Source organism: Arvicanthis niloticus, chromosome 13, assembly GCF_011762505.2.
Source record: "Arvicanthis niloticus isolate mArvNil1 chromosome 13, mArvNil1.pat.X, whole genome shotgun sequence".
NCBI lineage: Eukaryota > Metazoa > Chordata > Mammalia > Rodentia > Muridae > Arvicanthis > Arvicanthis niloticus.
In genome coordinates, this window is record NC_047670.1 from 68,148,727 (window position 1) to 68,173,277 (window position 24,551).

The 24,551-nt window shown below is 41.1% G+C and overlaps 1 protein-coding gene across 1 annotated transcript; it reads left to right on the plus strand.

The window, feature by feature from the left end:
• The first annotated feature begins 2,873 nt into the window (after positions 1-2,873).
• Positions 2,874-22,699, plus strand: LOC143434250 (uncharacterized). Its single transcript, XM_076912315.1, has 5 exons — positions 2,874-2,887; positions 4,689-4,779; positions 4,951-5,180; positions 20,224-20,452; positions 21,318-22,699. The coding sequence occupies exons 1-5, from the start codon at positions 2,874-2,876 to the stop codon at positions 21,504-21,506; spliced, it is 753 nt and encodes a 250-aa protein (XP_076768430.1). The 3' UTR covers positions 21,507-22,699.
• Positions 22,700-24,551: the final 1,852 nt, after the last annotated feature.

Genomic DNA, 24,551 nt, shown 5'->3' on the forward strand with positions numbered 1-24,551 from the left:
TGCGAACTTCATGGCCACATTGCTCATTTTTTTTTTCCTTTAAAATTTTAAATCAATTTTTAAAAATTAGTATATAAATAGGTTTCTTACGGATTTTTGAATTTGCATCTTTATACCTTTTTCTTTTGATCCCTTCGCCCCCCCCATTTCCTTCACCCATTGTCTTCTTCCTTCTTGCTGGTACCCCCATCCTCTCCCTCACCAGCACCTCCCTTCGCTCTCATGCATATGCATTTTGTTACCCTCTCTTGTCTTCTCCCTTCTATCTTGACTGTTCCCCCACTTCTTACAGTCTCCTTCCTACTTTTGTGCCCTATCTGCATACACTCCTCCATCCACAGGTATAATTCTAGATTTTACATGTGAGTGCAAAGATGCTATCTTTATCTTCCTGGAGTCTGGCTTGTTTTGCTTAACATAATGATTGCCAGTTTCATCCATTTTTCTGGCAATGTCATGATTTTATTCTTTTTTTTGTGGCCAAATAATATCCCCTTGGTCCATTCCTCTGTTGACAGGCTCCCAGGCTGGTTCCATTGCCTGGTTATTTGGAACGGTGTAGCAGTGAACATGGCAGCGCAGTGTTGACTTAGCATCCTTTGTGTGTGTGCACAGAACTAGTTGTATCATCTGGTCAGGGCTCTAGTCTTAGTTTTCTTAAGAACCCCTGTGCCTATTTCCATGGTGGTGGCCCACGCTTGCATTCCTACCAGCAAGAATAAGGTTTGTTCTTTGCTTACCTCATTCTCTGTGTTAGCTGTCATTTGTTTTTCTTGATGGTTGGCATTCTGACCAGGTGAGATGGAGTTTCAAAAAAGATTGGTTTGTATTTCCCTGATAGCTAATGATACTGAATAAGTTTTCAAGTATTTGCTGGCTACTTTAGGTTTTTTTAATTTTTTAATTTTTTATTTTTTTAGAACTGTCCATTCAATCAACTTACTGGTTAGATGATTTGGTTTTTCAGAAATCATTTTTATTTTTTACATATTTTAAATATTTTATATATTTAATTCCCTGTCTGATATGTACTTGGCCTAGATCCTCCCCTCCCCACTGTGTAGGCTGTCTTCCCAATATGCTGATTGTTTTGTTGCCCTTTAAATTACAAGCTTTTTGATAACATGTAATCCCATTAGTCAATTCTTGTGTATATCATTGGACAATTCCTTTTTAGATCGTCTTTCTTATATCTTGAAGTGTTTGACCTATGTTTTTCTCAAGTAGTGTATAGACTTTCAGGTCTTGCATTAATTTTTTTTTTTAACTTATTTTGAATTGATTTTTGGGCAGGGTAAGAAACAACCATCTACCTCCATTTGTCTTTATGAGGAAATCTAATTTTCTTGGTACCATTATTGAAGGGGCTGTCACTTCCCACCTCCAAAGTGTATTTTTGATACCCCCATCAAAGATGGGGGGTGATTATGTGGCATGATTAGGTGGCAGTAATATGTGGATTTATTTCATTCTGTTCTCTTCCACTGGGCTACTCACTCATTTTTGCTCAGTGCCATACTGGTTTTGTTGCTATGGCTTTGGAGTGTAAGTTAAAATCACCATACATAGTCTCTTGGGGTCTGTGAGTAATTATTGCTAAAACAGAAGGATAGCATATAGCTATCAGGTTGCCATAAAGATTAGATGAGCCATAGTACACACAGTGGGGTAGATCTAAGTATAGTTCACCTTCATAAACTTAGGATCTGAGACAGATTGGATTATTCATTTAGCTAAGGTAGAGGATCTTTCTGCCTGTGCCCTTGGCACGCTATGCGAACACTTGGGTCTGAAGGGCCATTTTTCTGAGTATCAACTGAAGCTGCTCTGCTCTAGGAATCTGGACCTTGTTGAACAGACTTCTGAGTTTGGTTTAGATTTTTCTCTATAGGACCCTGGCTGTGTCATCTATGTCTCTGTCTCTGATGGCTTGAGAGCTGTTTCTGCTGCATTTATTTATTTATTTATTTACTTATTTATTTATTTATTTTTGATAAATTTTCTGTCTCATTTGTACTTTCTTCACGCCTTGTGAACATCAGGAACCAAAAGTCTGTAGGCATCCGAGGAGGCAGAATTAGCCGGAGGTCCTAGATGGCTAGCTTTGGCCTGTGAAGTTATATGACCCTAGACTCTCTGACACTTAACCTTTTGTTTACCTCTGACCCTGGCTTGACCATAATGGTTATTAGGAAATTCACTGTGCCCTGAAAGGAATGCTGGGAAGGTTAATGACATAATTATACCTAATCTCGGTGATGAGGAGAAAGTAAATGTCTACCTTTTGGAAATGTGTAATAAATCTAACAATTTCTCTTATTGAACTCAACACATCCTAAGGGGAAAGCAGAGAAGAGGTTTCAGTGGAGAGTCTTTGCCCTCTTAGTGGCCTGAGAGAGTTTCCGAGCTTCTAAAGTAGGGCAAGTATATTCTCAGCACCAGTGGCACTTTTGACATAAAAAAGCCCAGAGCTCCCTGTGAGGAAAGCACACCTGGTACCATTGTCTAGTTAGGTCAAGGTATAAAAAGTCCCTTGTGGTCTCCACTGAACCAATTCCTGTGTTTGTCTCCAGATCAGGGGAAAACAAATGCTTCAGCTGTATTTATTTTATTTATTCTCACAGATCACTTCATTCTGATACTGTTTTGCAATAAATATGAGGTTGACCAAAAAAACAAAACAAAACAAAACAAAACAAAACAAAACAAAACAAAACAGCAGACCCTTAAAATACTTGCCCTGTTTGCAGCAGGGTGCCCTTTAAACTATTGAAATCATAGCTATTTGAGGTTGCAATTCCCCTTTGACTTGCAAGATAAGAGGGGGGTTATAATACAAAACTACACAGGATGGTCCTGAATACCTGGAGGACATGGGGAAAATCAGGTAGAGGGAACATAGCCATTTGCCTTTTCTGTGTCAGCTGTGACTCTTAAGCAAAGAGTTGACTTTATGGAAAGAAGAAGACCAGATGTCTACGAGCAATTTTTAATATTCTCCACACGGTGGGAAGTCTTCTCACCTGCATTCTCTTCCTTAATCTTTGTATAACCTGTCTGAAGGAGTATTATCATTCCTGGTTCCACAGATGAGGAAAGAGTGACTGGGGTCACACAGCTAGTGAATGAGAGCCAGGATTCCAACCCAAAGTAGTTTGACCCCCTAAAGGCTTTTTTTTCCCCCTGTAAACCAAGATTCCTTTACAAATAGCAGATGCTTCCCCCACTTTTCTTTTCCAATTTATAATCTCACCTCTTTGCCATTTTTCTCCCAAAGGATGTTGGGAAATGGAGTTGTGGAAGACCCAGGAGCCTGAGAAAGCAGGGGCAATAGTTTTTTGGTTTTTTTTTTTTTTTTTTTTTTTGCAGGCATGGTAGATAACCATTACTGCAAATGCCAATGCACTTGTAGTTTGTAAAGTGCTTAAAGTATGAATACAACCCTATTATTACCTAGTAATCATGTGTATTATTATAATAGCATACAATTATTTAGCTTGGGTAAAATTAGAATGCTGCATATTTGAAAAGTCGTCTCTCTACTGCTTTTTCCACAGTCACCGAGGAATGCTGTTTCTTTAAGGAACTGCCTTGTAATCTGCTTTTCATGGGAAGTTGATTTGCATCAGATTTTCACCTTTACTCAGGGACTTCTGTTTTCTTGTAATATTCATGAATTTGCATTTGTTGACAGTGGGCATGCACGGGTTCCATCCACGTAGAATTCATAGCATTCTTAATAGGAGAAGTTTCCATGGGAACCATTTGGCTGAACCAACAAAAAACGCTACTGTGTTTCAGATGGGCAATTGCTTTGAGAGGTGCCTGGTTCCAGATGTGTCTGTGTCCACATTTGCTGAGTACCAAGGCCAGATGACAGCAGACAGATGCTACCAGTACCAGGAGAAACTTTGCTGCTGCAGCAAGTTTACCAAGGAGCCCTGCCAGAAAAACAATGAGCCGGGCAATCAATTGTTCTTTAACTCATGAAAATGTTGGGACCTGGTGTGTGTGTGTGTGTGTGTGTGTGTGTGCAGCCATCTTTTTGTTCATCAGCTTTCGTTGGAAAAGACAATTCAAGTCAGTATATATTATTCTGTAACCTCTTAACAATGTTGATAAAAAAATTTTGCTGATAAATATTTTGAAATAGTGTAAATTTACTTTTCAAAAAGTTCTTAGGAACCCTTGGTGGTTCTGACTTTGTTTCTTTATCTGACTGTAAAAGATGTTTCCAATCTTCTGTAAACTTTCCATGGGGTAGAAAGATCCATGGGTTGGTAGACTCAATGTACCACACATGGAATTTGTACCTAGGAACATGGGATCAGTGGTGTACTTTATTACCACCCAAGAGCAAAGCTCTGTTGCACATGTTCCACCACGGAGACACCATGTTGAACTAAAAATTAATTAATTCTGGAGCCTTGATATGTTTCAGATAGCCAGAGTTAAGCAAGATACAGGGAGTCTTAAGATGGGTGGTGATTAAGTAAATGAACTTTATTTTATTTTTTAGGATAAAATTACTCTTTAAAATGATCCTTTCAGAGAGACTACACGAGACTTTGAGGATTCTGTACTCCTGAACTTCGTGGCACTTTGAGCCTGACACGGCTGCGGCGCCAGTTTCTGCTCAGGTCTGGGGAAGAATGAGCGACACATGCTTAATTTCTGGGTCTCTCTAGCTGGAAAATCTCCAGGGACCCACTTGGAAGCTGTCTGGATGTTGGTGGAGGAGAAGGAAGGGCATGTGGTCTAGACATCAAGAGCGTGAAGGTAATAGAACCAACCCAAGTTCCTGGGAACCACTAAGGGTACGGAGATTTATGGGAGCTTGGGCCTCATCCACCATTGTAGCCAGGAGCCCAGAATCAAATTAAATCATGGAAACCGGATCCAGCTTGCCCAAGGGTTTGGCAAAAAAAAAAAAAAAAAAAAAAAAAAAAGCCAGTGTCTGTGTGTCTCGATGCTCTCTGCTTTTCCTGTGACTACTTTCGGGGAAGACCGAGCTCAGTGTTGGATCCTCATCCAAGGGGCTTGGTTCTGTGCCCTGGCTGGTACAGGAGGGTCCAGGCCCTCCGGTCCCCTGCTTCCTTGAGTTCCCTGCTTGCTCTCTGTAGCTTGCCCTGTGAATCAGGGTGCAAACACTTGGATTGCCGTCTGCTCCGAGGGACAGGGTGAGTCTTGTCTAGTGAGAAAGAAGCTGGCGAATCTGACTTCTGTTTTGCAATCTTTTGGGACATGCTTGCAACAGAGGATTTCACGATGAGTCCATTTTGGTCTTTCTGAAGGGAAAATGCATCCACTGGTGTATTTGTCTCCAGGCTGTGGTTTCTGAAGTCATATTAAGTTACATTAAGAGCGCTCTTCTCGTTGCCACCGGTCGTTGACTATTTAGTTAGATATTTAAAAAGATGATACTGGGTGAAAGATGAAGGCTGAATGACTGACTATTCCTGCCTTGGGGGAGATGTTCTCATGGGGAGGAAATGACTGCCGGGCAAAGCAGTGAGGTCATTTCTAGGCAGCTGGATGGATAGGATTCTCTCTCCTGCTGTTCCACTGTCTCCAAATGTAGCATTAGCGTGGCCAAAGGAATGATTTTTTTTTTTAAGCTCTTGTAAACAATTCCATGGCTTTATTTCCACCTCAGGCCTCAGGAAATCAGCACCCCACACAGTGTGCTCTCTTAGCATTAAGCTGTGTCTGAGGGGCTCTAAGATTGCGTTTAGGGTGGCTTGGCACAAAGGAAGACAGACAGCAGGGCACGGAGCCTTGTAGGGCGGAACCATTAGGAATTCTTCTTTGAGAATCTTAAGACTACAATTTGCGAGGCTCTAGATGGTCAGTAAAAGTAACTCTCTGCTTGAAAGCCTTGTTACTGTTAGCAAAGACAACTTTTGAGCAATGATGTACTTCAGTTTCGTTTTTTCTCTAATTTGAATAGTTTTGTTACTCTTTGTTGCAGACTTTCCCCTATCATCTGTATCTATCTATCTATCTATCTATCTAATATCTACCTATCTACTTACCTACCTACCTAGCTTTCTATCTATGTATCTATCTATGTATCTATCTATGTATCTATCTATCATCTATCTTATCTATCTATCTAATATCTATCTATCTATCTATCTATCATCTAGCTTATCTATCATTTTATCTAGCAGCCGACTTCCATAATTATTTAGATGCATCTTATCATTTAGTTTTGGAGATTTCATCGTGGGGGGATGGGGGGGTGGTATTCTGTGCATACTCCTGAGAAGTTTCAGTGGATAGCAGAAGCAGGATGCAGGAAAGGATAGAACAGGCCTGTCACTAGTAGGACACCCAAATTGTCCGCAGGAAGCACACACGAAGGAAAGCTGTGGTCACTCTTGCTGTCTTCTGTGATGGACAGGGGACAAATTAATTGGAGAGAACTAGATGAGGTCATTTCCCCCCCCTTGCTTGGCTCAAGATTTCCCTCCATTCTCATTGCTGGGTTGTTTTCCCTTGGCTTATGGCCTTGTTAATATCCCTTAGCTGGCTTATCAAGTTTTTACACCTTGGTGTGAATTAGTTTATTGGCTCCTTTTCTTAGAGTCTGGAGAATGCTGGGGGAGAGAATAGCAAAGAGAGAAAGAGAAAAGAAAGGTGAGCCACTGGGTGTGCTTCAGGTCCACCTTCTGCTTTAAACTTCCCTAGCCTGGTATTGCCTGTGGGCTCTGCCTCAGGGCTGCCAGGAGCAAGGCTGCCTGAATCCTTCAGCAGGTCGCCAAACAGAACCTTCTTTTCCTTAGTGAGCTATGACATCTGTTTTAAATTAGGTCAGTCTTGCAGATAACCACGCAACCCGCACCCTCTTTGGAATATGTGTGGGGACCATAATGAACCTGAAGAAAGAGTAAATTATGACTTGTGTGTAAGCTACTTAGTTTGGCACACTCAATTTTTGTTTTTTAAGGCCACCAATAAGTGACTTCTGGAGAACACATTTCAAGTCCACTCCTGTGCAGCTGCTGTCATATTTTATACAAAGATAGGAGAGAAAGAATATGTTTGGTGGATGTGTAGTCAGGTGTGGGGAAAGGGGGTTCCTCCATGGGCCCATGCTGAGGCATCCCTTCCTCCTGAGGAACCAGCCACACAATGACTAGAGTTTATTCAGGGCATGAGGAAAGCTGGCCATGAGCACCTGGAGAGAGAGGGGAGAGGGGACTGGAGAGAGGGAGGAGCAGAAGGTAGAGGACAGAGCTAGAGCAAGGAGAGAGACAGAGAGAGACAGAGAGAGAGAGAGAGAGAGAGAGAGAGAGAGAGAGAGAGAGAGAGAGAGAGAGAGAGCAACCGCTTTTATAGTGAGTCAGGCACACCTGGCTGTTGCCAGGTAACTGTGGGGCGGAGCCTAGACTAAATGCTAACAGTTATTGTTGAGGATGGATGGGTAGATTTATACGTCTCTATGTAATGTCTTTCCTAAATGAATTAAAAATACTTAACACTTGGGAGGTATATATTTACTTACAAGCAGTCTTTAACTCACATGCAATATGATCTTGGTAAATTCATCATTAAGTGAGTATATCATTGATTACATTTTCCTAAAAGATAAGCATCTGAAGTTAGGTTAGATTGTCTTGCTGTGACAAATTGCTGTATTTGACTTTGTTTTTTGGAGAATCCTCCCAGCTCTAGAGTCATTCAAATAATATACTCCTTCCAAGTTCAATTTAAATCATACCATTCTCTCTCTCTCTCTCTCTCTCTCTCTCTCTCTCTCTCTCTCTCTCTCTCACACACACACACACACACACATATAATATATATCAAGCTGGTGGCTTCCTTTATGTTAATTGATGTGTAGAACATTTCTGTATTTCTCAGTTTGATATTATTGCAATGAAACACCTGAGGTAATCAAATTTATATACTCAATCTTAGCCAATAGGCCAAGAAGGAGTGCAGTTAATTTTATCAGGAAAAATAATTTTTATTGAGATCACAATTTTAGAGGTTTAAAATTTAAAATAGCACAGTGCAGGGTCTTCCCCTGACAATATCTAACATTATGGCATGTGGTAATGATGTTGCGGGTGCCTGTCCGAGGCAGTCAGTTCACAAGCTGGAAGTTGGAAGCTCAGAATGAGACTGGGAGTCCACAGCACCCTTTGAAAGGCAGTCTCATTGTGTGCAATGACCACAGCCTTGACACGGAGACGAGAAATCTCCCTGATGCGTGTAGTCATGATGAGTCTGGTGTTGGGGTACATGAGGTAAGGACACTTGTATATTTCAGTGCCAGCCCCATCCTCCAGTGATCCTCCTGATTCCCTAGGATCTCTGTGACACCTAAAAAAAAAAGATGGAGTCCTTTATTTTGTATGTCCTGGCATAATTTTCTCTTTCTACACATCATCCCTCCTTGTGTCCCTGTCTGTTGTTCATCAATGCCTGCATTTGTCCATCGATCATCTTATATCTCTAGGGATCTGATAGAATTTACAAGCCATACTCTATTGACACTTTAGACTGAAAAATTCCAGTCTGAGGGAAGATACAGAAAAAGATTTGCTTTTCACCGAGTACTCCAACAATTTTGATTGACCGGTGAGGTATCAACTCAACCAGAAAATTATGGTCGGTAGAGATCATCCCAGTCCCCCGAGTTCCTGCCCCAGGTGTTTCCTGCTATGATTAGATCATGTTTTACTAAAAAAATAATTTGAGAAAGATAACACGAGAGCCATATTTAAGTCGTAAATTTCAATGTGAAAATTGTTACTTAAAACAAGTTTCTCTTTTGCGTCTCATGTGGAGAAGGAACATTATTTATGTCATTTCTTCCATACTTACAGGACTGCTTCTGTCTCTTAGGATCACGAAACAAGTAGTGCAGTCAGTGCTGAACCTCTGCACTGAGAGTCGATCACTATCTTCTTTGCAGGGACTGCAAAAATGCACACATTTCTTTTTAAAAGAATTTTCACGAATCATTATATATCTCTCTTTAAAAGAGAGGCTTTTAAATTTTTACTTGCTTGTTTTATAGTTTATACTTAGAACAGGCTAAACGTGTGTCTATTTGTCTGTCTCTTTATTTTTTTTCACACACATATTTTTGAGATAGGGTCTCACTATGTAGCTCTGGCTGGTCTGGAACTCTCTTTGCAGAGTAGGCTGGCCTTGAACTCACCGAGATCCACCTGCCTCTGCCTCCTGAGCATAGAGATTCCCAGGCATGGACACCAACACTCAGTCCATATATATATATATATATATATATATACACACACACACACACACATATATATAAAGAACTTTAGCCAAAAGAAATAAGAGAAAAGAACAGGAAGAAGTTTGGTGGTCCTGATAAATTAATGCCTCCCTAGATCTTCCTCAGCTACTAGAAAAATAAAATCACTAATCTTAGCCAATTTGGTCTCTTCACACCCAGACTAATGAGATCACTTACACCTTAGTGATAGTAAGTAACCTCTGTACCCCTTTGGTTAAGAAAGAGCTTTTCAAAAAAATAAAAATACAAACCAAAGCAAGTGAATGGTCACCTCAGTCTCTAGCCCTACAGTTTCCGGGGGTCTGTGATTTTTCAGACTGAGTTTCCCGGCAGCTAAGGGATTGTTTAATGACAGGTCAAGAGACAGTTTCTACTTTTAATCAAGTTTCGATCCTTACAAGTCTCTTAGCATCTAGATTTTTTTTTCCTATTTCAATGAGCACCTGGGTTGCAGAATCGGATGAATTCCACTGTTGCATTTCTAACTGACAGATAGTGCGGTGCCTCTATTTTTCTCCTAACTGCAACATTCTCTCCTGGAGGGAGGAGAGAGGATGGTGAGAGCCAGGAAGCCAGTGTAACTTACAAGGCTCTGGAAAATCAGAGTTACAAGATCCACAAGGCCCCTACTTCAAAGCCCTGAAGAGTTGTTACTGGGAGAGGTGGCTTGCTGACTGGGCAAGCTGCCTGCAAGACACGTGGGGAGCTCCAGGAATGTAGGTTTTGGGTGTGTCGCCCATGCTGGGGTGGGCTTTGGTAATGCAGCTGCACATCCCCTGTTCTATAAGTAATTCCCAGTAGGTCACTATTTCCAAAACCTGGATAGGGGAGTGTCAGTCTCTGGGTAAGGAAGCATTTTCTACTGTAGTGTAAAACATTTAAATTTGCCTAATGATAATTAAAAAATTAAGCATATTCTTAGGGTGAGGATTCATTTATAACTGAGTAATAGTTTATGATTTGGGGGCTCAAGTATACACGAATGTGTATTAACAACTTCAAGGGGTTGCAAATACTTATTGACAATATTGACATGACACTAAGATTTATTTTTTTTTGCATAAGATCATTGGCCATATTGCTCTAAAGCTATTAATCACACATTTCCAATTTCTTATGTAATATATAATTTTTGTCTGATGTATAAATTTGCTTTGTTATACATTTGTCTATGAGTATCAGGAGAAGTAACAGTTACCACTGGGTTTTGTGAGTTATTCTGCACAGGTGTAGAACATTAGGGCAGAGAGGCTTACCAGGCAGAAGTAGGTCAATAGGGTAGGTCTTTGACAGTGAGGGACTAAGGGTTAGATTCCTGAAAGGCAGACAGATGGGGGCGGGCACAGATAAATAGTAAAGAGTACGAATTTCTGGCTTTTTTCTCCCCTTCCTGACCCAAGACAGAGGTCTTCGGATGCTCTTTTTCATTATAACGAGGGCTTTATAGACTTTCTTTAATTCTGTGTTTTCTTTCTCCTGGTCCATGGTACCGGGAATCCCCCAGTGTCAGCTCCCACTGCTGCTAGACTGAACTCCTTTTGATGCTGTGCCTTCTCAGCCATCCCAGACTGAAATCCTTCGAACACTATGAATCAACATAAACTTTCAGCCATGAAATGGTTTCTGCTCTGCCTCTGTGTTCGGCCACAGTTGCAAGAAAAGGAATTAGTATACGACTTGGGTCTGTATCATTTCTATGTAAAGTTTCAGGATCGCCTCCATTTGAAGGATGTGCCTGTTCACAGTCCTTCCTCATTGAAGTCTCTTTGCGTTGGTGGCCATTCAGGGTAGCTTTTTGGTGAGCTTTCTGTATTTCCTTCGTGTTGGTGAGAATGGTCATGTGGCAGACTAAGCCTTTCCACTTTCACCCTCTACCTCTGAAGTGAGGAGAGGTCCCCTACGTGTGTTTGGAAAAAGCAGAATTTAATAACACCGAAGAGATAAATGTATCTCAGCAGGATCAGAAATGATCTAGCGGCATATAAACACATTCCTGCAGGTTTAAAGACAATTCGCCCTGAGCTGTTTGTTAGAGCTCGTTTTTTTTTTTTGGTTCTTAAGCAGAATTCCCAGGTTCCTTTGGGTATAGAAGATACAAGCTGAGGCTACAGCAAGCTGGTATTAGCACTAGTAAAAGTGGCAGACGCTAAATAAAACATTGGATAAGACATAATGCAACTCGAAAGTATATTTAAGTCAAAAGTCTCAAGGAAACTTCAGGTTGAGATTAGCAACTGCTCTGGGATATGCCAGCAACACTTTCGAGGGCTGCCAACCGTGTTTTCGATGACTTCGCTGGAATGTTTTTGGAAAATACTGTGCATGGGAAGCGTTATATACAGCTAAATGCCCGAAGCTAAAGATCTTGGGTTCTGCCCGGGAGATGGGCAATGTGTCTTGTGAGGTCTCCGTGTGCTGTTGATGGGCATGTAGGCATTTTCTGGATCATCCACCACAACACCCGATGTACTTTAATCTACACCCGAATGCTCAGGAGGGGCTGAAGGCATCTGCGTCTTCTATGTGCAGATCAGAAGCCACTAAAGCGACTGGTGTTCCCTTCACCTGATCCTTCCATTCTGATTGCATCTGAAGCTCTGCTAACCATGCACTGAACCCATTCATGACTCCAAACCGAAGGCGCTATTCACTTGTGACGGGAAGCTCTAATCACTCCTCCTCCTACCCTCTTCCTCTTCAAGCATAGCATCCTCTTGCATTTAGTGAAAAGGGTATTATTACCAGTGTCATGTCGGCTCTCTGTTCTAGCCAAACGGAATGAGCAAAAACACTTTTTCGACAGGATCCACTCTCTCTATACCTTTCCGACTCAGGGACCCAAGCGTCACTAATTGACCCACTGGTCAATTAGATATGGACTCAGAGACATCAGTCTGTCCATCTTCTCAGACTTCCAAACTTTCCCTGAAGCCATCTACCGACTTCTACGTCTGCTCCTCTGCTCACTGTAGCCTCTGTCCTATGGATAGCGATTCTAAGAGACGGCAGCAGAACGAGAGCTCAGGATTCCACCTCTGTATGTTTGTATGCTTTCAAATTTAGTACAGAACGTTTACCTGACTGGCTTTTCATCTCAAGATTTAATTTTTTCACCTACTAGTAAAGGGGCCTGATGTTAGGATGGGAGATTTAACAGCACAGACAATACAAGCTTAGAGAGAATGGTTGAGGTTTTGCCTGCCTCCCACATATAGCCAGCAATGCCACACTGGAATAGCATTCTGCCATTAATACTTCATTCTTGATAATTCATTAAGTTTGCTACAAATATGCTCAAATGTTAAGAAATCCCAATATCTTTGGTACAGAGAAATAATAAAATTAGTCAAAAAGCCTTTGAAGTCTCTGATCTAAAAATTTTAAAAACATAGTCTGCATGTGTTCATTAATCTGTGGAGCCCGTTCATCTTCATATCACACAAACGCCTAAGACTTAGCAGTGCAGGGGTGGTGTTGCACATCCCATGATGGCCAAATTCTTACATTCAAGATGGATCTCGGAAATTTGTGCATCTTACTCGATCTCTGGTGATGTTTTCCTGGGGATCATGGCTTAGGGAACACCGGCCAATGCTTATTCTCCTTCTGTGAGTGATGGAAGTCAAACTGTATCTCTGGTGGCAGTGTGCCCATTAGGAATACATTGTTTCTCAGTACAGGTATGGTCCTGTGCCTCCCTTCCAGCTCATTCAATGCTAGAATTGTTGCTGAGACTTCCAGGATGATGACGTAGTAAGATGGGCTTGTGGTCCCCCGTCTCCTGGCCTGCTGCTGTTGGAAACATGACTGCAGTAGTTAGAGCAATGGTTCTCAACCTGTGGGTCTCAATGCCTTTTGGGGGTTGAATACTGGATATCCCGCATATCAGATATTTACACTGTGATTCATAACAGTAGCAAAATTACAGTTATGAAGTAGCAATGAAATAATTTTATGGGTGGGGGGGAGGGTCACCACAACTTGAGAAGCAGTATTAAAGGGTTACAGCATTAGGAAGCTTGAGAACCACTGGGTTAGAGCCTTAATAGCTTTCCCATAGCCTAAGGAAGAGCCACAGACGAGCCCAGTACAGCTGGTGGTACGTAGCTGTAACCCTGCCACTTGAGAAGACAGAAAGTTCATGAGTTTCAAACCATCCTGGGCTTCATAAGTTGGTATAGACTAGTTTGAGATACACAACCAAACACTGTCTTAGAGGGGGAGAACATCACATATGGCATGGCAAAAACTTAAAGGCTGTGACAGTCAGGTGACGTCCTCTGGCCCGGACTGCACCTCTCTCCCTTCACATCAGTGGTTCTCAAACTGTGGGTCACATCCATTTGGGGGGTGAATGTTCCTTTCATGGTGGTCACATATCAGGTGTCCTGCATAAAAGATGTTTACATTGTGATTCACAACAGTGGGAAATTACAGTTATGAAGTAGCAACAGAATAAATGTATAAAGATCACTAAGCTACTGGATATCTTTACTTGGAGCTAAGCCTAACTCTCACCTTGACTTCTCATTAGCTTAAAAAGACCATTCTGGGACTAGAGAGATGGCTCAGGAATTAAGAGTATGTACTGGCCTTCCAGAGGGCTTAAGTTTGATTCCTAGCATCCATGTCAGGAGGCCCACAATTGCCTGTAATTGCTTATGGTCCAGAAACTCTGACACCTCCCTCATCTAGCCTCCACAGGAACCCTGCCCCATCCATCCATGTGTGTGTGTGTGTGTATGTGTGTGTGTGTGTGTGTGTGTGTGTGTGTGGCGTGTGTGCACGTGCATGGCATGCGTGCATGTGCGCGTGCTCGCAGGTGTGTGCATAATTTAAAGCAAATCTTAAGAGGTCCATATTACAAGCAGGAGAAACTGTTTCTAGACAACTGAAAAACAGCATTTACTTCAGCCTAGAGTAAGGGACCAGCTAGTGAAGATGTGACTGATGTCATACTGACAAGGAGACCGACAAAAGACCCGACTGTCTCCTAAAGGATTTTTTTAGAACTTCGAATGGAAAACAGTTAAAAGCTCTGACAAAGAGGAAAACCTTCAAGTGCTGAAGATTTTAGTCACGTTTCTCTTGTGACCGTCTTTGTCAGAAGCACACCTGGGGCTAGGTGTTCTATGAACAAGGGCGTGCATGATACATTTCTGCAGAAGGTATCCACGGAGGTTCCCAGGATGATGAGAGGTATTGTATTTAGATCTTGTGTCTGGGAATATTTGGATTGACTCACTGGTTCTGGGGATGGTTCCTCTGGCTATCCATAGTCGTGTTAATTGTCCTAGGCTTCGAGGAGACAGTGGCACAATGTAACATTTAATAATGAAGATCCGGTGTCAGCTCTGCAGTGTGCCACACTGTCCAGCCTGTCCTTAACTCTCTCTAAGTAACTGACATGTATTTCCCTTCTAAACTCCCTTCGACAAAGAGGTTTCTGTCTCTTCTGTTCTGTCTTCCAAGAAACACCAACACAGGCAACTTCATTAGGAACTAGGGTCACAGTGTCAGGCACATCTCATTGTCTGGGTTGGTGATTTTTATTCCAGGAGAACACTTAGAATAACACCCAAACACCAAAAGGCAAAGGCAGATTGATTGATTTCTGAACTTTTTACAGGTTTTTCTTGTATGCCCAATATACAGGATAGTGATCTTTCAGGATCCACAAGACACCTTTATCACACCAAATTGCGGAGAGGGTGTGACTTCAATGGGCAGAGAGCAGAGTTAGTTTTAAGTAAGGAAATGGGGTCATGGGGAGGTTAAGTGGATGGCCTGGGGTTAGATAACAAAATGGTGACTCAGCTTTGCAGCTGCTAGATCTAAGGCCAGCAAAGAAGACCAGAGCCCATTTCCTCTTGATAAGGTAGGTGCCTGTGTCTGTGGTCTGTCTTGGGAAGCTTTTAAAGACCACATTCCTTTTGTGACTGCATATATGGTCTTCGACTTTTACAGGAATCTGGAAAACACTTCTAAAATCAGCCTGGTATGCCAAGGGTAGAAAAGCATTTTATTGCTGGTTGAAAAGCCTTACACAATTCATTAGAACTGCCTTCTTTTCCGTGGCTCATGATTGAACATCCAGCATGTTCAATACAGCCTGAGGAAAAATAGGGATATCTTAGGATGACCGTACAGTGAGACATTTTTACAGGGCACCGAGGATGTATTTGTCTGTTGGGCACCATGCCAGACATTTTTAATGGATTATCTTACTCAATGCCCAGGATGACCTTGTTTACAGGGTCAACTTAAGCCCCCTGTAGGACTCAGAATGAAGTTCTTCAGGGGTTAAGTGCCTGACCAAAGCAGACACTGTTAAAAAATGCCCAGTTAAGGACTGTGAACCCTGTTTCATCTGACTCAGAGGCCGTCTTCTTTACCATTAAGCTATGTCAAATTCCTGTGATACATATACTATTTCTAATCTCTGTTACGTTAGGATGTTTTAGGATAAAATATCCTAGGATGATAATTTTTCTCTCTCTTGGGTAAGTCAGTAGTCTGATTAAAAACAAAGCTGGGAATTTTAACCACAAGGTTAATTATTCTATTTGTAAACCAGAGATTTCTCTTCTCCTGGAATGCCTTGGGAGAAATGTTAGTGATACAGCTAAGGAAATAGAATCTTCCAAACTATTGAGTTAAATGGAGATATCAGGCAAGGTCAGAGATGTTTGTAATATGCTGACTCTCCCCACGTTTTTCTTTTGACTTCCTTTAGTCTTTGTATTCCAGGAAATACAGACCCTTAAACTAAAATTATGATGGGATGGATATCAATGAGAGGAGTCACTTAATGACATTCATTCATAAATTGGACTTATATGTGAGTATACAGGAGCACCACTGACTTTTTTGAATGAGAAAGATATAACAAGTTTTAGGAAATTCTGAATTGTTTCCAGGTGGCAGACTGTCACTCGGATACTGAGCAGATGTTGCAAATTGACGTAAGAATCTTAGTAGGATTCTGTCCTGTCTTTCCTCCTCATCTGATATTTATTGTTTCTTATCCTCTTTTCTACATGTTATATCATCCCTGTATGTACATTTGTTTACATACACATGTCTGTATATTGTATGTTAGGATCCAAATATGAGGTAGAAAATGTTTTTTTATTCTGAGACTGGATGACTTCACTTAGTCCTGTACATTCTAAGTCCGGCCGTTTCCCAGCAAGTTTTGTAATTTCGTTTTTGTTCAGAGTTGAGTCACATTTTATTTTTACATCCGTACCATGACACCTGATGGCTGAAGGGCATATAAGTCATTAGGAAGGCTGATTGTTTTTTCAGTTCAACTGTTGTATTTTTTTTTTCCTTTTTGTGCGTCAGTGTGAATGCTGAGGTAAGTATGTAAGAACATCATTGAGAATGAAAACTGAAAAGTCCAGTGCGAGCTCCACAGCTTGGGAATGGCTAGTCTGATCGTATAGAAGTTCACTGAGGTGTATCGACTTTGGGCCAGTCTAGTCTCATTGGGTGATTTTGGTGTTGTTCTCTAGTTCTTTTAAAATATTTATTAATTTTTTATACAATATATTTTGATTATATCCCTCCCCTCCCCCAAACCCTCCCAGATTTACAGTGCTTGGTTTCCATGCAGCTTTTCAGAAGACCTTTCATGGTTGTTGTTCCACCCCATATTCTATTCTTTACCCTCCTACCCTGCTCCTCATTCAATCCCCCTATCCTAGTCTCCTCTTTATTGCTGTATGACACAGTACTCCATCTCCCATTTCTTGGAACATCCTTTCCTCCAGCTGGTCCCTTTCTATCTACTGAACCTCTGTAGTTATTCAGATTGAAACACACAAATCTATAGCTTAAAAGATAATAACCACTTATAAGAGAAAATATGCAGTATTTGTTTTGGGGGGATTTGGGTCAGCTCACTCAGGAAAAAAAATTTTTAATTTTATATTGAAACACACACACAAAATAATACTGAATAATAGAGGCACTGTGGGATATAACACAATCATAGATTTCAATGTATATGACAGTGGTATAGTAATACAGCATGGAATTGGCATAAAAACAGACATCGATCAATAGAATAGAACTGAAGACCCAGGCATAATTCTACACATTTATGGACACCTGACTTTTTGATAAAGAAACATGAGAAAAGATAGCATCTTCAACAAAGGGTGGTGGTCAAGGTGGAAATCTGCAGGTAGAAGAATAAAAATAGATTCCCATTTATCACCTTGCACAAAATTCAGCTCCAAACAGATCAAGGACCCCCATGTAAGATGAGATATCCTGAAGATGACAAGAGAGAAAGCAAGCAAACAGGCTTGAACACATTGGTATAGGAAGGACACTCTCTGAACAGGACACTGAGAGCACAGGTATGAAGATCAATAACAAGTAAATGGGACCTTCTAAAGTTGAGAACCTTCTGTATAGCCAAGGACAGCTTCATTCAAGCCAACTGGCAGCCTACAGAGTGGGATAAAGAGTTAGAACTAGAGTATATAAAGACTCAAAGCAAAAACAACCCCCAAACTGAACATTAATAAAATAAAGAACTCATTTTAAAAATAGTAAAGTAAACAGAATTATAAAAAGACAAAACACAAATGGCCAAGAAACACTTGAATAATTGTTCAACGTCCTTAGCTATCAGGGAATCACCAGTTGAAACTATTTCGTCTTATCCCAGACATCATGGTGAAGATCAATAAAACAAATGGCAACACAGTCTGGCTAGCACGCAGGGTAAGAGGAACACTCACTCACTGATGGTGGGAGTGCAAACTTGTGCAATCACTATGGAAATCAGTTCCTCAGAAAGCCAGGGTTAGATATACCTCAAGATCCATCTCTACCACTCTTGGGCATATGCCCAAAGGACTTTATAGTCTACGAGAGAGACACTTGCTCATCCACGTTCACTGCTTCTTTGTTCATAATTACAAAAAGTGGGGTACAGTCTAGATGGTCATCAGTGGATGAATGGGTATGGAAGTGTGGTATGTGGACATAATGGAATATTATTCTGCTGCTAGAAAGTGAAGTTATAAAATTCACAGGTAAGTAGATAAAACTAGAAATGGTTTCAGGATCTTTATAATAAGGTTTTAGTGGGAAGTAGTTTATTCAATGGTGTGTGGTAAAATCACAATTGCAAGTCTGTACATGTCTGAGGTGGTGCTGCAGACTCTGTTTTTCTTCTCTCATCGATTTGTAATCATTATTTCAGTTTTCCACAGTGAATATCATGTTCATAACTTAAATAAGGTTGTCTTGATATTTTTAAATTACAGTTTAAGCTTTAAAAGACATTTACCCACATCTCAAAAAGTGTCATAGTGTAGGTCTGCTGTTGCTCCAGCCACCCTACATGAATAAAGAATCTCATTTTCCTCCTTAGCAGTGAGCAGCACAGCCTCTCAGAATCAAGACTACACATAGAAAAGAAATACAGTCATTGTCAGATACACAGGCATGCACACATGCATGAACTCATGAGTGTCTTACACCTTGCTCTGAGGTAGGCTTTGCCTTTTAATTGTCAACTGAGAGACAGTGATATTAATGTTTTGTGTGATGCAGTTTTCCATGGCTGCTGTTACTTTTAAGATTGTGTTAGGTATTTTCCTATTACAAAACCACGGGACACAACATTCTGCAACAGTGGCTTCTATTGGCCATGGTTAAGTTTCATGTCTGAATGTTGAACTATGCAGGTAAAATTAATAGCTTTGAAACAAGGAAGCATATATTTGAAGGGAAAATTCTCCTGCATGGCTTCAATAGCTTATTTTAGGCAGGACACTCTTTTATTTAATGGTGTTTGAGTTATTTAGCACTTTTTTATGGTAACATTATGTGATACAGTGTAATGTATTTTAATTGTGGAATTATGATTTTCCTCTTTTCACGAGTATATTAATTCTTAGACGAGATGCCACAGCATCAACATTGCTATATCTTTGTTTAAAACGATGTTTAAATTTCATGGGCTTCATCTTCCCGGTCACTTAAATGGTTTACAAAAATATGTATGGTGAGCTAACATGGCATAAAAGCTCCTCAATACGTCCGACTTCGTGCAGATGAAGAGCTTATTCTCTCACCTCTTCATTCCTCCATCCACCCATTCTGCTTTTTCCATTTATTTTATTGACTACTGATTTTATATCAAGTCCTGAGCAAGGATCCCCATCATGTCATACCAAAGAAGGAAAGACATCAGACTGTAGGGTTAGCAACTTGTAGAAAGAACATTTGTGTGGACATACATAAAGTTGAAGAGTTTGAGGTTAAAAAAACTCCACAAAAACCAAACTCCTAACAGATGAGAATCTGTATTTTAAATTTCAGGTAGGCCATTGTGATGGTATTGTAGATTCTTTCTGTCACTGTGGCAATACACCCTGACCAAAAGCAATTTAGGGGAGAAAGGGATTATTTTAACTAACAATTCTAGATGGCAGTCCATTATTTTGGGAAAGGTCAGACAGTAAGGACTTCAAACACTGAGTCATGTCACACTCACAAGAGCAGAAATGAGTTGATACACATTTGATTGCTCGCTTACTTGTGCCCAGCTTGATTTCTCTACTCTTGTACGGTTCCTGTCTAGGGAATGGTATTGTTCTCAGTCAGCTAGGACTTCTCGTATCAGTTAACTTAAAAGACAACTTCTCATAGATACGCTCATAGACCAACCCAACATATGGAGACTTTTCCCAGGTGAGTCTGGGTTGTATCAAGTTGATGATCAGAGCTAACCATGATGGACAGTTAATCTTGATTGTCAGGTTGACAGATCTGGGATTGACTAAGACGTACCACTAGCAGATCTGTGAGAGTACCTTGGAAGTGTTGATGGGAAAAGACCCTTTCTTAGATACAATGACCCAAGAAAATAGCAGCATTCCTTGCCTACTATCTTTTGCTTCTTGCTTTTGAAGGTATCTCTCCTGGAGCTGCTGCTGTTGCCACTGCTGCCACCATAGTTTGTTGACATCAGAATTCAGGATCTTTGACTTTAAATCGAGACTGGAGACCACTGTCTGGGAATCTTCCAAGTCATCAGATGGGACCACGGAAATATCCAACTTTATGGACCGAGAAGCTACAGGGTTCTCAGCCTCTCTAGCACTGGAGAAAGCCATTGTGGGACTGTCTGACCTCTATTGTGTAAGCATTCTCATGATTCTTCTTTTCTGAGATATACATCATACATTTATATATTTCATGTATACTGATATATGTGTTCTGTCTCTGTCTCTCTGTCTCTGTTTCTCCCTCCCTGGCTCCCTTCTCCCAACTCTGTTCTCTCCCTTTACTGAACCCTGCCCTGCCTGACACTACCTTTCTGTAGCACCTCATCTAGTTTTTTCTACACACACACACACACACACACACACACACACACACACACACTATCTGTTATTTGATATTAGGTGGAACTTCAACCTTCAACTAAATGAAGGAACTTGGAGACTATTACGCTAAGTGAAACAAGCTAGGCAGAGGAGAAATATTGTGTAACTTGACTTATATGTAGAATAGAAAACATTCAATCTCATGGGAGCCAAAAATAGGAATGGTGGCGACCAGTGAGCTGTAAATAGCAGAATAGGAAGATGCTGGTCAGAAGGTATGGGAGTTTCAGTTAGAGAAAGATGCGGGTTTTTTTTTTTTTTTTCATACAAGAATCTCAGAAAAAAATGGATGCTGCTCTTAAGGGGCACTGCTTACCTTGGTGTAAATTTAAAGATGCTAATACAAAGAGGAAACATTGAAGGCGAGCCATGAAAAGACAGAATACATTCTGAGGTGGAAAGACTACTTTCTAGATTTCCTTTGAATTTTTTCCTTTGATTTTCCTTTGCAAGGCAAAGTGAGCATTTTCTTTTTGATGAGGTAGCGAACCTCACCTAGTAGTGTCACTTGTGATTTGTTTGGCTCAAGGCTCACGATGGCTCACGATTAAGAGGTGTTACGCAGCAATGGTTGGTATGCCCGACGTCCTTTCACCACGCCATTTTCTGTTCCACAGCAGCAGCGATGCCATCGGCGATCTCCTGAGTGCACCATGCAATTTTCCATTCCACAGCGGCAGCGATGCCATCGGTTCTCTCCTCTGAGTGCATTTACACCCCTGCTTTCCCCGCCCTGCTCCCAAGGCAAGGCCCTGCTGTTGCTCAACCAGATCGAAGGTTTAGCTGCATCTGCTTGTGGAGATTGACATCAGCAGCCCGGAGGGCAGACAGAAAATAGCTGCTGGCAGGAAATGAGCAGATCTGGTGCTGAATGATAGAGGGAAAGGAAACGCGTTGATAATTAGGGAGATCTTTATGAACACTTTGCTTTGGTGATTAAAGGAAAGTATTTGGGATTATTGACACCTACAAAAAACTGTATCCGTCTTCAGTTGTATTCTCATATTCTGTACTCACACTGAAAATTAGATTTTTGCTTCAGTGAGACCATTACGTTTTATGTCTCCTCCAAGTAGCATAGCTTAAAGCTACAGTAATATAGTTGAAATTATACTTTATCTATATTTTAAATGAATTTTCTTAGCATGTGAAACATTATCTTTTTGGGGGGGATTTAAATATCACTGCGAGTCATATTACAGCTCTGGAAATTTCAGCGCTCAGAGCACACTTTCCAAGCCTAGAGCTTAGTGTGTCAGTTGAACACTGAATTTTTAAAAAGTCTGTGTCACTTATTTATGGACTGCCAGAAAGCGAGAGAGGGGAAGGTTTCAGCTGAAGTTGAGTTCAGAAAATCGGCTTAAAAAAAAAAAAGAGAGCCAAACACATCCAACTTTTTCGTGTACAAACAGGTGAGGGATGAACTGTAGGTTGAGAGCTTGCTGATGTGGTGAGGCTGGCAGAGGGGGGAGGCGGTGTCCTCTCAGGATCTCCACTTTCATCCCCTTGGTCACCCACAAAGCATGGTGGTCAAGTCTCCATTCACCAGACTCTAGGGATTCTCAAGGTAGAGCTCATTGCAGAGAAAAGCATCTTTCCTGTGAAGGGATTTGCTTTCTCAGGGCTTTGCACTGGAAAAGGCCTTCGAGGGAGACCTGCAGGTGTCATATCATGAGTGAGAAATTCCACCTACTCACCTCGAAACAGCTGCCCATACAGCAGAATGACAGAATCCTGCCTGTAGTCTTGCCTGGTTTGTGGAAACTGAGTTTAGAACTTTATCACTAGGACACTACCAGCAAATGAAGGTGTTTTTTTTCCCCCCTTAACTGAATTCTTCTCTGTGAATATAGCTCCAAGCTATCCTGTGTAACCAGAAAAAGCACAGACAAAAAGAAGTTTTTTACTATCCGACTCCACAGTTTAATGCATTTTCTATCATCAGCACAGATCAGCTGAAGACTCGTGCTCTAGATTATAAGACCCAATTCTATACACAAAGGGGGGGGGGGATAATGGATTTGTGGGTAACATGCACACACACACACAGATACACATGCACACCTACAAAAGTTTGTATACATTTTCAGTTGTATTCTCATACTCTTTACTCACACTGAAAATTAGAATTTTGTTTCAGTGAGACTGTTATGTTTTATTTCTCCTCCAAGTAGCATAGCTTAAAGTAATATAGTTAAAATTATAGTCAGGTGGCCTTGAGTTTTATTAAAATGTGTGTGTGTGTGTGTGTGTTCGAACCCCAAATTTTCAGCTTATTTTCTCATAAGTGTGGAAATCTAGAGCCCATTGCTCTGAGTTAGGAGTTAGATTAAAGTTATAGAGATATGCTACAGGTTCTAAGGTCTCCAATAGTGTTAGGAATCTACAGGAAGTGACAGGAAGCTGCTCTGCTCTCCCACTGCAAGATAATAAGTCTTGTTCAGACATATTAGACAAATAACCATCCTTCCTTTCATCTTTCTCCCCACTACTCTCTATCATCCTTCTGTCTCTCCCTTCTTGACAGCCAGTCTTGGTCAACTGGATTAGATGAAGAATTGCCTAGACTCATTGTGGTTTGTTTGTTTTGGCCAATTTGTCAGAACCTAGGGTCATCTGTCTGGGAAGAGACCCTCAGTTGAGAAAATGCCTCCATTTATTCTGTGGACAAGTGTGTAGGATATTTTCTTGGTTAATAATTTATAAGAGAGGGACCTGAACTCCGTGGACATACCACCCCTAGCCACATAGTACTGAGTTGCACTTAAAAAGCAAGCTGAGCAAGCCAGTACACAGTGACCATCCACGGTCTCTTTTTCATTTTCCACCTTTCAGTTCTTACCTTGGCTTCCTCTGACGATGGACTATAATCTGTAAACCAACTAAACCTTTCCCTTCTTTTTTTTTTTATTAGATATTTTATTTACACTTCAGATGGCATCCCCTATCCCCATTCCCCCCACCCCCCTTAGGGAACCCCTATCCCATGCCCCCTTTTCCTTTTTGCATTTATACATTTTTTTTAAAAAAATGTTAATCATAAGCTTTATAAGTTTGGAATTGTTCAATCAGAGGTGTAACCCACTGACCAACCTAGATATAACAACTATCTTTGACTGGTGGAGATACATGAATATCTGCCTCCCTGTCTCCCCCCTCTTTCTCTCTTTCATCACCTAGCTTCTCCTCTCCTTCTTCTTCTCCTCTTCTTACTCCTTTTCTTCCTCTCAGTACTCCTCCTACCTTAGCTCCTTCTACACATCACCCTTCCTGTTAAAATGAAACTTTTCTCTCAAAATACAATTAGAGCATAATTATGCCAATTTGTACCAGTGAGATACAGGATAGTCCTAATACCCAGTCCATCCTTTGATGGACTTGAGCATCCTTGGAGTTACTCCAGTTGTGGTGAGACAGCCACTAGGCAAGAATTGCCACTTTCCTTCTACAGACAAATTACTGTCCAGAAAAGGACACACTTGCAGAATAGTCGACAGACTACTACTCTGCCTAGACAGAGTAATCAGCCCTTAATAATTCTGCAGCACTAAGGTCTGTCAGAAGATCCTGGGCCAGAAGGCAGAAGAACAGATGCTCCAACGTTTTGAAGTAGAGCGAGTGTCCAGGTGTTCAGAGGTCTCTATAAATTGGCTAAGTTTTAGAAGCTATGCTTTGTGCTTCCCACAATTATAGTTAACTCAGTCATTCTGGATTTCTGATGGGGTTGAAAACATATAGCTATTGACCTTAAGAGAAAAGATGTGAGTGGATGGTCATCAGCTGACATTCATCCTAAAGCCAGGTTCAGAACTAAATGTTTTAGTTAGAATAGATGACAGAGGAGCTGGTTA